The following is a 14,375-nucleotide window of genomic DNA, read 5'->3' as shown; positions in this document are numbered from 1 at the left end:
TTATTTTACTTTAAACCTTAAGGGTAATTTGATCATTTCATGTAAAAATTTAATATCAACCAAGAATTATAGGACTGCAGTGCAATTTCAAAATTTATTGGTCTTTAATTAATATAAATTTTCTCTAGTGATCCTTGATTAATATTGTCCCAGAAAGTTAATTTTTAATGTTTAAAAGTGAGAGGGTCATATGCAATTAAAAAGATTTTATGTATTTTAGTTTTTATAATATATCAAACTATAAAGATTTGGTTAAAATAAAATAAATTGTAGGGATTTAATTTAAAAGTAAACAAAATTATTGGGACTTGCAAATTAATTTTTTATATTAAATATTAAAAGGTGTCCATAATATAATTATAGCATTTTTTTGGCCAAAAATTATGTATTATCTACTTCCTCTGTTAGAAAATATAAGGTATTTTTTGAAAAGTTGGATGTTTAAAAATGTAAAATATTTTTAGTTTTTACAGTTGTAATCATTACTTTTTTTAAAAGCGTCCTTATTGATAACGACTTCATATTTATTATAAGGTATTTAATAGGGATAAATATAAAAAAATAAGATTAATTTAAAAGTAGGTAACTATTTTATTGTGGATAAAATTCGATTAAAAATAATTTATAAAATAATTTATATTTTTAAACGGAGGGAGTATAATTTTATAATTATAAATATTATAATTACAATGCATATTTCACCCAAAAAAAACGTACAATACATACAAATATTATAATCATAATCATAATATAATCTGTTATCTATTTTTATATTTTATATGATTTTTTTGCCAATTGTTTAATGATATATTAATCATATAGTGATGATTATTTTTTAAACGAAATCAAACAAAATTTTTGCCCAAAAAAATAAAATACAGTGCTGGCATTTGTCCTCAAGTTTCATGAAAAATAAAGTTATCACCCGGATTCCCTGTGAAGCCTATGCATAATTGGGTTGTCTCCTAGTCAAGTTTTCAAAAGTCGTTTCGCCTTCCACACATTTCTTTCTGAGCTCTGCTTTTGTAGTTTGTACGCGAACCACCCCACGAGTCACGCCGCCGCGACTGCCATAGGCCGACTGCGGTCACCGCCTTCTGGCTTCCTCGTATTTCTCTTTCTCTGGGTATGATTGTTATAATTGCCGTTCTAAATTTTTATTTTGTTTTTTTTCCCTCCTGGAATAATAAATTGTTCTCTTCGATTTCGGATTGTTTATTTCGGATACGCTTGTGAAAATTGATTCGTTTCCCTCCATTGCTTATGAGCTTCTTACTGGAAGTCACTAGGATTATGGAGAAGCTTTAAGCTTGATGACAGCATTGGTTTATTTGGGATAAAGTTAATTGAAGGCGGAAAAGAGAGAATTATACTCAAGGTTGGAATGATTGTTGAAACTTTTAAGTTCTTGAGGGTCTAATTTGTCGATTATTATTGTACTCTTAACTAAATTCGACGAGCTTTATTCATTGAATTTGAAACTCGAAATTGGAGTGCGCTAGGTTGAGAACAGGTCAAGACTGGGGAATCTGGAATAAGAAGTGAGGATAGGTAGAGTTATTGAGGATGGATTGAGGAGATACGGGGAAGAATTTTAACCAAGTTTGTTTTTTAATCGAAATTATTGGCTTGAGAACCGATAGTTAAATTACAAACCAGTCATTTTTTTCTTCTTGACAAATGAAATACTGTAATAATACCATTATATAGTTTTGGACACATTACTCCCCAGTATAGTGCAGGGTAACAACACTCTAAGGAAGGGACTATGGTGAAACCTTATAAAGTTCAATGGAAATTCATGATAAATCTTAGGCATGTTTAGCGAACATTTTATGTTATAGATATAATCAAAACTCTAAAGTAATCTAATTCAGGTAATCATATGAAAACTTGTTGCTCCCAATTTGCCACTATAACCTCGTGCCTCTATATACAGTATGGCTCCCCTCAGTCCTTTGTCCATCGTATTCAAATTATTGGCTTAAGAGAAGGAAGCACAAGATTTCTCCTATAAGACCTAGCCACCACCAATTACCTGCGTGGATTATGTTTCCCTCTTTTGGCTACTTGCATTTGTTGAATAACATATCAATTATTACATTGTATAGGTAGAACTGTGATTTGAGCCTCTGACAGATTATCAAATTCTAGTAGTCGTAATAAGTATAAGATCTCTTGTACATATGTATGCACAACTTCTTCCTCTATTTTCTTCCTTTAGAGTCTGGTTTGATTAGAGTGTTTTCTCTGGTGTCTCAGTAAATTCAAATGCGATGGATACCAATTGGGGACCCACTCAAGGCACTGAACCCTCTATGGATACAAGTGATTGGAGAGCTCAACTGCAACCTGATGCCCGTCAAAGAATTGTCAACAAGATGTAATTTTCATTTAATACGGTCTCACTTTAGTTATGTAAATTGTTTTCACCTGTGTGATATGAAAAGAATCTAAAAAATTGTGTGACAGCTGAAGAGTAGAATAAAAGATTTCCTTTCTCTTTCTTCAAACCAATTGTCCATATGAATCCTGTTAATGTTGGATTTTCAATGCTGTGTTTCTAGTTCATGAGCTTTAGTATTCCAGTGTTCTGCATTCTTTTTGCAATGGATTAGCACAATCTTATATGGAAAAGAGAAGGCTTGTCAATGCCTTCTGTGTTTGACATCAATGTATCTGATTTTGAAGCTTTTCAATCTATTTTTATTGGATTGCAGTACTATAGAATAATTTGGGAGATTCCCTTGGTATCATCGTGAGTCATGGGTGTGTTGTGTGCCCTTGGATTATAGAGAAGTTCATGCTTATTCATGTTATAGAAGTGAAACAAGTAAGGAGAATTAGTTTTTCCGTTTTTCCCCTCTTTTTTGTTGGGGAATGTGCTTACTCTGCCAGCCACTGACATATTTGGTTAGAACATAGTTCGATGATTTCTTAGAGAAATTGATGTTCTGCAAATTTTGTCATGGGTTATATTATCAATGCATGTACGGTGTTGTTGACTTGAAAGTTATAACCAGAGGGTTTCTTATCCTTTTCTCTAGTACAAGGTTATTTCTTGAAAAGATCTTTTTTCTGTTGTTATGCTACCTCTTTTTAGGGTTAGTAGCTTGTTGATATTTTAAAATAAATGCTTTGGGTAACAATCATAAATTCATTGGAGAGTTTCTATCATTCTTAATATCTTGGTGACTTGTACTATTGAACTTATGTTTTTCATGTTAAAGAATGGATACGTTAAAGAGACATCTTCCTGTTTCTGGACAAGAGGGATTGCTTGAATTGCGCAAAATTGCTCAAAGGTTTGAAGAAAAAATTTATACTGCTGCCACCAGTCAGGTTCATCCACAATGACGCATGTTACTCTCACATTTGTCACGTTCATTTGTATTACTTTTGCTAACACATACAACATCAAAGTTTGATTGCTTTATGTGCTACTCCCTTATTTCAGCCTGATTATCTTCGGAAAATATCTTTGAAGATGCTTACAATGGAGAATAAAACCCAGAGCACCTTGGTCAATCCTGTGCAATCAAAAACAGGTGGCCCTAGCAACAAGCCTATTGATTCAGGTTGGCATAAATATTATTTTTTTTTCTCATACGCAATAATAGTATTGGCTTGGAAACAGTGTACTGATCTGTTGCTGAAGTCTGTATATGTAATGAGGCATTTGACATAATCTTGTCATCCTGTTTTTTTAAGTGATTTTCTGACTTCATCAGCTCTTTTATATCTTCTCTTGTTGTATCTTTTACATACTTGAAATTCTGGCCACCACTCAGAGGTGACAGTTTATGTGATGAGTAATAGCTTGCAGACACAATCAATGAAACAATTTTTTTCTCAATATGATTTGCTGTTATCCTTATGGTGTCCTGTTAGTGGAAATATCATTAACATTTAGAGTTTCTTTTTTGGGAGAATGACAGTTGAAGACCTTGTTAGGAAATTAATTTAAAATAAAAACATTTGAGTTGTAAATTCCTGAAGTTTCAGCCATGAAAGGTCCTTGATATCTTTCAAAGGTCCTTATTTGTCATTCTCCCTTCTTTTTTCCTTATCTGGCTCTGCATCCTCTCCTTGTTATAAATTATTGTTCTCATGTTTGGTTTTGATTCATATTAGTTAACTTCTTTTTTCTTATTCCTCTGACATAATTAATAAAACCCTCTATCTCTATCTCTCAAGTTCACAATCCAGGGCAGTCTCATGCTATTTCATTGCCTAATCAGTCCCAATCACGTCAACAACTTCTACCTCAAAACATGCAAAACAACATTGCTCCTCCTGCATCCAATATAGGCCAGACTCCTATCCAAAATGTTGTTGGCCCAAATTCCAACATGCAGAGTAATATGTTTAGTGGTTCTCAGAGACAAACGCCGCCAAGGCAGCAGGTTGTTCCCCAACAGCAACAGCAATCGCAGAATTCACAGCAGTATATGTACCAACAGCAACAGCTTCAACAGCAATATCTGAAGCATAAACTCCAGCCTGGGAACATTCAACACCCACTAATGCAACCGCACATCCAGCAGCAGCAGCAGCAGCAGCCTAACCTACAGCCAAATCAATTGCAATCTTCCCAGCCCTCTGTTATGCAAACATCTCTTTCCAGCCTTCAGCAGAATCAGCAATCAAATAATGTCCAACAGTCAACACAACCCATGCTTCAGCAACATTCCCAATCAGTTATCAGGCAACAGCAACAACAGACATCAGTTATTAACCAGCAACAAACTCCAATTACCCAACAGCCAGTACTGCCTCCACAGCAGCAGCAGCAGCTTCTAGCACAGCAGTCAAATGTAACAAGCATGCAACATCCTCAGCTACTTGGGCAACAGAATAATGTAGGTGATATGCAGCAACATCAGAGGTTTCTTGTTGGCCAGCAGAATAATCTTCCAAACCTGCAGCAGCAGCAATTGATAAATCAGCAAAACAATCTCTCAAATATGCATCAGCAACAGTTGGGAAGTAACGTCCCAGGGTTACAGCAGCAGCAGCTGCTTGCAACTCAGTCTGGCAACTCAGGCATGCAGATTAGCCAGCACTCTGCGCACATGCTACAGCAATCTAAGGTTCCAATGCAGCAACAATCCCAACAAAATGTAACAAATTTATTACAATCACAAGGGAAGCAATCACAGCCACAGGCTCCACAGCAGCAATTAATGCCACAGATACAATCTCAGCCTGCACAGTTGCAACAGCAGTTGGGTTTGCAGCAGCAGCCAAATCCCTTACAACGAGATATGCAGCAGAGGCTTCAGGCATCGAATTCGTTGCTTCAACAGCAAAATGTACTTGATCATCAAAAGCAATTATATCAGTCACAAAGAACCCTTCCAGATTCATCATCAAGTATGCTGTTGCATTTATGCTTTTCACTGTCATTTTGCTTTTGTCAGTTAATGGCTATAGCATTTCAACATGTCTTCTATCTATTCTTTCATCTGTTATTTCTGTTTCTAGAAAGATGCCAATGTTGAGCCCTCTATGCTTATTTGTGTATAATATAACTATATTGTAGCTTCTCTAGATTCAACTGCACAGACTGGAAAATCTAGTGGGGATGATTGGCAAGAAGAGGTGTACCAAAGGGTAATATCCCATTTTTTTTAATTACTTCAATTCCACGTGAGAATTGACTGGAACTTCTGAACATAGCCAATCAATTGACAAATGGAAAGTGACAATGAACTTATTAGTCTAGGAGTTAAATAACATCAAAATTTTATACTCATTTTTTGCAGTCTTATACTTCAATATGTTTCAGATGTCAATTTGTGTTTTCACACGTGAATGGTTTTGAACACTCCCTTATGCTAGCGCAAAACTTAGAAAGCTCCGATTTTTAAAACCTTGCTTAAGAAGAAAAGCATTAGCAAGAATGAAACACATGCATGTTTCCATTGTAGTTCTTGGTTTTAAATGTTTTAGTTATTTGTTTCTGTTGATTTTGACTTACAGATCAAGTCCATGAAAGATTTATACTTGCCAGAATTGAATGAAATGTACAATAAAATTGCATCTAGACTTCAGCAGGTATTTCAACTCTTGTTTTTTTTTTCTTGGTTTTTTTTTCATTTTTTTGTTTTCTTCTGTGTTTTTCCTTGAAGCATATTCATTCCTTGTCATTTGTTTTATTTTTCTTTCTTTATATAATTTCTTACTTACTCAAAATATATTCAGAAAATTTAACATATATGGATAAATCATTCTTTCCATAGCAATTATCATGGCTGTGGTGGCTTCAACTATAGAATATCTGGAATAATGTCTGCACTGTTCAACCATTGTAGCATGTGCTAAGCATCAATCCGTCACCTCTTTCCAAAAGAAAACTCTTAATTTACCTTGAGTCTGCATATAATATTCAGTACATCTTACGAAGCTTTATCTAACCTCTAATCTGGTTTCATCTATCAGCATGAATCCCTTCCACAACAACCAAAGTCAGAGCAGCTTGAGAAGTTGAAGATATTCAAAACAATGTTGCAGCGCCTCATACAATTTCTACAGGTTCCCAAGGACAATATTGTGCCTAGCTTGAAGGATAAAATGGCTTCATATGAGAAGCAGATCATAAATTTTATAAATACAAATAAGCCCAGGAAACCCATGTCTTCCGGGCAACTTCCTCCATCTCATACGCACTCAGTGTCACAGCAACAATCCCAACTTCATCAAGTGCAGCCTCATGAAAATCAAATGAACTCTCAGATACAATCAACAAACTTACAGAGTTCCGTACCGACAATGCCACAGAATAATATGGCAAGCTTGCAGCATAATTCTAGCCCTGCCTTGTCTGGTGCATCAACAATACAGCAGAACATGATTAAGTCTGTGCAACCTGGTGCCAACTTAGATTCAAGTTCTGTGAACTCTCTACAGCAGGTTGCAGCAAGCTCCCTTCATCCTAACACTCTGAATGCTCCTCAACAAACTAATATCAACTCTTTATCATCGCAAGGTGGGGGAAGTGTGCTCCAACAAAATTTAAACCCACTTCAGCCAGGTTCCAGTATGCTTCAGCACCAGCAACTGAAACAACCACAGGAACAACAGATGTTGCAGAAACATATTCAGCAGCGGCAATTGCTTCAAAGGCAGCAGGTGATGCAGCAGCAGCAGCAGCAGCAGTTACAACAGGTGACAAAGCAACAGGTGCCTGCACACATGCAGACACATCAAATTCCTCCGCTTCACCAAATTAGTGATATTACTGATGTAAAGATGAAACAGGGATTGGGTGTGAAGCCAGTGGCCTTCCAGCAACATCCTCCCTCTGGTCAACGTTCAGCTTATCCCCATCAACAGTTTAAACCAGGGGGTCCATATCCTGTTTCTTCACCCCATATCCTTCAGCCTGCATCTCCTCAGAGTCAGCAACATCCTTCTCCCCAGGTTGACCAGCAAAATCTTTCATCTTTCACTAAAGCTTCTACCCCTCTGCAATCAGCTAACTCAACTTTTGTGGGCCCTACACCTTCGCCTCCCTTGGCTCCATCTCTTATGCCAGATTCTGAAAAACCCATTTCTGTTGTCTCATCAGTATCAAATGCCGCCAATATTGGACATCAACAAACAAGGATTGCAACAGTGCCAGCTCAATCCCTTGCCATAGGGACTCCTGGGATATCACCTTCTCCTTTGCTAGAGGAGTTCAGTGGTGCAGATGGTGCTCATGGTAATGCCTTGGCACCCTCTTCTGCGAAGTTAACTGTTGCAGAACAGCCTATTGAATGCCTAATTAAAGCGGTCAGTGAAGCTAACTGCTATGCCTAATAGTTAACTGATTATGAGAAGTATCTTGCAATGACAAATCATCATGATTAGGCTAAAGTATACATTTTAGTCCCTTAACAAGCGCTTTTTTAATCCTTAAACCCTAGCACTGTTCGTTTCATCCTAACAAAATTTTTCATTGAACTTTTAAATATTGATAAAAAATTCTCAAATGTTGACATATTAAGTTTAATTTTTTTCAAAATAACAATGACACAAAAAATGATCATTTGAAACTGACAATATTAGGGCTAAAGGGCTAAAAATATACTTTATAAAATTGAGGGATCAAATTAAAACCTCATATAAAGTTAGAGGACTAAAAGTATACTTTAGCCTCATGATTATGATTTTATTTTTGGAGTTGCAGATGACAAATTTATGTCTTGATTATATTCCAGGTAAAATCAATGTCACCCAAAGCATTAAGTGCTGCTGTCAGTGACATTGGCTCAGTTGTTAGCATGATTGATAGGATAGCAGGATCAGCGCCAGGCAATGGATCTAGAGCTGCTGTAGGTGAGGATTTGGTTGCCATGACCAAGTGTCGTCTTCAGACTAGAAATTTCATCAACCAAGATGGAACCAATGGAACCAAGAGAACAAGGCGTTTTGTGAGCGCCATGCCCTTGAATGTTGTATCATCTCCTGATTGCATGGATAATAATATGAAGCAGTTAAATGCTTTGGAGGTTGCTGATCTGGATTCAGCTACAACAGCTAGTATCAAGAAGCCAAGGATTAAGGTACTCAATTATGCTTTGTTTTAAATGATTATATTTTAAAGGTTTACTGTCAATGGTTTTCTTCTTGTAACTTTTTTTTATTAGAAAGAGGGCATCAATGCAAGTTTGAATTTACATATTGACTACAAAAGTTAGCACCCTTTTTGTTACACTAAGAATGTAGATTTCTTCACTTAAATCCAAGGGCAGTTTATTTGCAATCTGATACTTTCACTTCAAGGATTCTGACACATCAACAATTAGTTGAACCAAGGGGAGAGCCTAGAAGGGGTGCAATTTTATGTAGTGAATGCTGCATTTAGAGAATTTCCAGCTTATGTAAGAACAACGAGGGAGTACAAGGGGTTGGCATGAAACTTCTGGCTAAACATTTTTCTTATGAAAACATTTGCCATTTGCTGGAAAGCCTACATGATAATTCAAAATCTCATGATGTGTTATCTGACAGAGAACACACTAATTGAAAATATTTGCACAGAGTTGGAATCACACCTAGAAACTATCAAACAATGAACTTTTAATGCCATGACTACTCGAAAAACTACATGGCATTCAATCCAGAAACCCAACAAACAAGCAAAGCTTTTTAAAAAGAAATAACTTTTTTATTCAATACGCTCTCCATATGCCCTCTGCATATGAATAGTATTTAAAAAAATAAAAGACTCCTGACTCAACTAGGACTCTCTAAAAACCCTAATGGATAAAAGCCCAAAAACCCATAATAGGTTATTAGGCCTTAAAACACTAACTTAAAAAAAATTACTCAAAAAATAGGGGCGAAAATACACTGAAAATAGAAAAACTGAAACCCATTAACATAAATGGATTCTAGTTATGGATGCCTTGTTGGATGCCACTAGTGCTCCTATCGATTAGGAACCTAGAAATCTAGAAAAAATGCTCCGTTGAAAATGCAGTCACTAATGTGCCTTGTGAAGAGATTTAAGATAGGGATTTAAATGCATTTTAATTATATTAGGATCAAATTTGGGAGTAATCCTATCTTTTAAAGATTCAAATTTTAATATGATTGAATGATAGGAAATCAATGAGCAATAATAATAGTAAATCATTATTGTACAATAACAAAATCTGACTTTAAGGCTGATGGATGTTATATTATTACTGTTTAAATTGATAAAATCTGTTTAATGATTACCAATATTCTTTATGATACATATTGGAAATAGCATTTACATATGTGTTTGTCTTTTCGGAGCTGCGCCAGTCTCTTAATTTCGTGAGCAAAATCATGAGTATTGATGTGCTTAGAAATATGTGATGGTTTTTAGTAAAACCTATCAAATGGACGAAGTTTAACTGCATGTTGGGTACGTGAAAAAATATTTTATAGAAAGGAAATGAAAAAATCACTTAGAAAGAAAATGAGATAGGTTCATTTCTCATTTTTTTTCCTAGAAAACATTTTTCTTCTTACCAAACATTGTGTAAGAGTTATGGCAATTAGTATAAATAGTCTAAGTGTTTCTGTGTATTGTAAGAGTGGAGTTGTGGAAATAATGTTTGTTTTGAATGTTCCCTCATCCTTTTAAAAACACATCCTCCTTATTCGAGAAAAGCAATCAAGTAAAAATTGAGCTCAAAATCTTCTCGTTGGTGTGGTTTACTCGAGTACATAGTATCTAAATTACTTGGACAATTATTGGTCTTATTGATAGCAATGATCATTGATGATCAAGATCACTTTTCAGAATCCCTATTTTTTTGTCGACAAGTCCCTATTATTAAATCATGCAGATTCATAGCATGCGAGGTTTTCAAATAATATTCTAAAGTTAGAATTTCATAATAATTATTACTAGATTAATTTAAGGAACTATTTTTTTCCCCTTCTAAAATAGAATTAATCTTGTGTTGACCTTTGATTGCTGGACAAAATAACTGGAAGCATAAGGAACTTATGTGACTGATGTCTTTTTCTTTCCTTTTTCTTGGTAAGAATGTGACAGTGAATTTTATGGCAGGCTAATCATTCCCTTTTGGAGGAAATAAGGGAAATTAATCAACGGCTTATAGACACGGTGGTAGATATCAGTGATGAAGATGTTGATCACACTGCAGCAGCTGCTGCTGCTGAAGAGTCGGAAGGAACAATTGTCAAGTGCTCTTTCAATGCTGTGGCACTCAGTTCAAGTTTGAAGTCGCAATATGCTTCAGCACAGATGGTGAGCCCTCAGATATTGACATTGCAATTTTTTTAATACACGGCTGCACATACGTTCATATACTCCCACCGTTAAAAAAATAGAGTATTTTTTGAAGGGTTGGACCTTAAAACATGTAAGGTATTTTTAGTGTTTGAAAGTGTAATTAATATATTTTTTCACAAATGCTCTTAATAAATGAATCATTTTGTATTTATTTTTAAGCGAAACACCCTATTAAATAAGGTTCATTTATGAAAAGATGATGGTAGTTTGAAAATAGTTAACTAATTTATTAAGGAGTGAGATTCAATTAAAAATACCTTACATTTTTTAATAGGGGAGTATATTATGTCTACTTATTTTTTTGCAGTATAATTGTCTTTATTCATGTCTTTCCCACAATGCAGTCGCCAATTCAGCCCCTACGGTTGCTTGTCCCAACAAATTATCCCAACTGCTCCCCCATACTCCTAGACAAGTTTCCAGTTGAATCCAGGTAAGAGCATGAGCATTTTGGCATCTTCTATGTTTGCTTGGTTTGTTTTAGCTACAGACCGCCAATTTTTGGGTGTCAAATTGGAGCTTTCCTTTTATTAACGGAAAGGAGAAAGCGAGAAACCTAGGGCCTATTTGATTACTTTTTCTAAGAACAGTTTTTCCTGAAAAAAAAAGAGAAGAAAAAAAATCTGTTTGAAAATGCATTTTCTGTCATCTGTTCTGAAAAACAAAAAAGTTAAAAAGTTGTTCTTGAGAATTAATAAACCAGAAAATCTTTCAGATGTTTTGTTACCTTTTGTTTTGCAAAACTATAGAAAAGGCAGAAAATATTATGATTTCATTAATGACAATCTTGTTAATAAAATAAATTATTTTTTCACCCTTTATTTTACCAATTTAGAGATGTTTTGCAAAAAGAAAAACATAATTTTGGGTCGTTGTACTTTGTTCACGTTTTGCTATTGGTTGTTGTATTTTTTTTTCGGTGTTTTTGATCCTTGTATTTTTGTTTTTCATTGTTTTAGGTCCCTCTATTGTCCTTATATTTTGCTCATAGGGGACCTAAAACAATGAAAAACAAAAGTATAAGAACTAAAAATACCGAAAAAAAAGTATAAGAACTAATAGTAAAACGTGAATAAAGCACATGGATTTAAAATTATGTTTTTCCTTTTCAAAATAATGATTCAAACAATTTTTTTCAATTTTTGTTTCCAAACCTTGTTCTGAAAAATTATTTTATTGAATTTTTTAATAACATAAAAACAGAAAACAAAACCAAAAAAACTCCTAATATTTCAGTGTATTAGTAAGAAAAAGGAAAGAAAGAGAAATCAGTCGCATAAGTTCCTTATGTTTCCCGTCGTTTTGTCCGGCAATCAAAGGTCAACACAGAAGATTAATTCTATTTTAGAAGGAAAAAAATAGTTCCTTTGATTAATATAGTAATAATTAGTATGGAATTCTAACTTTAGAATGTTATTTCAAAACCTCGCATACTATGAATCCGCATGATTCAATAATAGGGACTTGTCGACCAAAAAAAAAAAAAACAGAGAGAGAGAGCTCCAACCCCGCTTCTTTTCATTCTTTGAAAATGTGTAGTGTTAAATTGAATACGAATGGAGTAGGTATGGTTGAAAGGTACCTCTTGGTATTTTCAATATTGACCGGCATGCCTTTGTCAATGCATGCCAGGTTGATTGCTGCAATCAACTATCAGGCCTCTCGTGATTCTTGAGCATTAAAATCTATTAAGCTATGATCTTCTTAAGTAGCAAATACATGGAAAATGGATATGAAATTCAGGAGCGTCATAAAATGCAAATACTATTATAAAACGTTTCGTCAGTTTGCATGAAATTGGCCTTTGTTAGCTTTTTCAGATGTCTAAATTGGTTGTTTTATGTTGGTTTTGCACCCTGTTAAATTTCATGTACTTTTATTGAGAAATCCTAAAGTAAACCTCTTGCAAGGTGAAAGGCTTTTTATTCTGTAATTCCGTGACTTGTCATCTTTCAGAAAGAACAAAAATATACTTCAAGAAATTGTCGTTATCATCATCCTTTGCTACTGAAGCCAAGTAACTCGGTTATCTTCTTTTTTAAATATCTAACGTAGAAGATGATAGAAGCTTAGCCTTAAGTAAGTGAAAGAGTTAAGGAGGAATCTGATGACAGAGTCATACTATTACATGCTAGATGTCATTGTCAATCTTGTGTGTGCTCTGAAAAGTTAATTCATGCCCTTCAACATGTGCATCTTCCGCATTTTCCTCTCTAAGCCAAAAAATCATTATTTGTCAGACAAAGTAGCATTTAATCTGTCATTGTATTTTGACAGTAAAGAGAATGAAGATCTTTCGGTGAAGACAAAGTCACGATTTAGCAATTCCTTGCGATGTTTACAAGAACCAATGTCCCTGGGAGAGATAGCCCGGACGTGGGATGTGTGCGCTCGTGCAATTATTTCAGAGTATGCACAACAAAGTGGGGGAGGGAGTTTCAGCTCTAAATATGGCACTTGGGAGAATTGCTTGAGTGCTGCATGATGGTTTTTATTTTTTTCATGCTTAGCTTCTTCTTGGCCAAAACTTTTCTCCGTATGAGCAGTTTTTGTGCTTTTAGATAGGGGTAATGTTTAATATATGCTGGGGGTTATTGTTTCTTGCATTTGTCAAATAGAGTCATGTTTATTTCCCTCTTCGCATCATCACCATCTATACATTTTCTGGTTCTATTTATAAATCATGTCCATCTAGCATGTTATGCCAGCATCAAAGGAAATTTTAAACTTCATCAACTTTATTTTAAAATTTAATAAATTTTCACCTCTACCTTTCAGTAAAAATAAAAGGAATTATTTTTAAAACATTTAATAACAATAGAAAGGTAAAGATAAATATAAAAAAATAATAAGGTGTTTTATAATTGAGAATATATATATATATATATATATTTGGTTTTATAAGTAGGTCTATGTAAAAAAACAAGAGAGCAATTGATGTTACTCCACTGTATAGCTTTGAGTTGTGTGCACTTATTATCCTTCTTTCATTTACAAGGGTGGCATCAGTCTAGTAGGTAAGAATGGTCTTATAATACCCCAAATTTCTGGGTAAAATTGGCAAGGGAGATGTATAGCTTAATTAGTGAGCTCAAATTCATATCCTGGTTATATAATTGTGTTGAATATTTGTTGGTTGGTGTTTGTTGTCGGTCTTACTTAGTTTGGCCCATAAATAATGGAAAATTGCATTTAAAAAAAAAGTAAAAGAGCAATTTTTTGAAAAATATCATAAAAATGATATTAAATAATTAAATATCTATTAAAAATGAAATAATATATTATTTTTTAGAAAGATTAATTATTTAGTTATTATAATTTGACCAAGTTAGAATTCAATCCTTAACATTTAACTCATCCAACTTAGTCATCTGTTTTTGAAAGATTATCCAACCTTCCAAGGAGTTTAACGGAATTAAATCTAAATAAATTATTTAGATAGCGGGGTATCATGAGATAGTCGTCATCCACTTTGATAACAGTCACGATTCCGTGATGTCCAAATCTGATTCGCCAAATAATATCAGCCCTCATCTTTTAAACGAACATGATTTGATTGATTGATCGCCAAAAAAATAAAAGAAACGTA

The 14,375-nt window shown here is 34.4% G+C and overlaps 1 protein-coding gene across 6 annotated transcripts; it reads left to right on the top strand.

Moving 5' to 3' along the window:
• The first annotated feature begins 958 nt into the window (after window positions 1-958).
• On the top strand, window positions 959-13,493 carry LOC129290729 (mediator of RNA polymerase II transcription subunit 15a-like). Of its 6 annotated transcripts, none has more exons than XM_054927637.1 (13): window positions 959-1,126; window positions 2,263-2,383; window positions 3,231-3,342; window positions 3,458-3,578; window positions 4,198-5,376; window positions 5,546-5,616; window positions 5,986-6,060; window positions 6,445-7,170; window positions 7,264-7,779; window positions 8,208-8,552; window positions 10,541-10,741; window positions 11,131-11,219; window positions 13,064-13,493. In XM_054927637.1, the coding sequence occupies exons 2-13, from the start codon at window positions 2,277-2,279 to the stop codon at window positions 13,269-13,271; spliced, it is 3,750 nt and encodes a 1,249-aa protein (XP_054783612.1). In that variant the 5' UTR covers window positions 959-1,126; window positions 2,263-2,276; the 3' UTR covers window positions 13,272-13,493. The 6 variants fall into 6 exon arrangements, with proteins under 6 accessions (XP_054783612.1, XP_054783607.1, XP_054783608.1 ...); XM_054927632.1 differs by adding an exon at window positions 1,283-1,378 and having other exon boundaries at window positions 6,445-7,779; XM_054927633.1 differs by having other exon boundaries at window positions 5,555-5,616; window positions 6,445-7,779.
• Window positions 13,494-14,375: the final 882 nt, after the last annotated feature.

The sequence above is a fragment of the Prosopis cineraria genome, unplaced genomic scaffold (assembly GCF_029017545.1).
Source record: "Prosopis cineraria cultivar Desert tree isolate PC_DT_omini unplaced genomic scaffold, ASM2901754v1 PC13, whole genome shotgun sequence".
Taxonomy (NCBI): domain Eukaryota; kingdom Viridiplantae; phylum Streptophyta; class Magnoliopsida; order Fabales; family Fabaceae; genus Prosopis; species Prosopis cineraria.
Note: the sequence above shows the minus strand (reverse complement) of the source record. Positions and strands in the feature narration are given on the sequence as shown.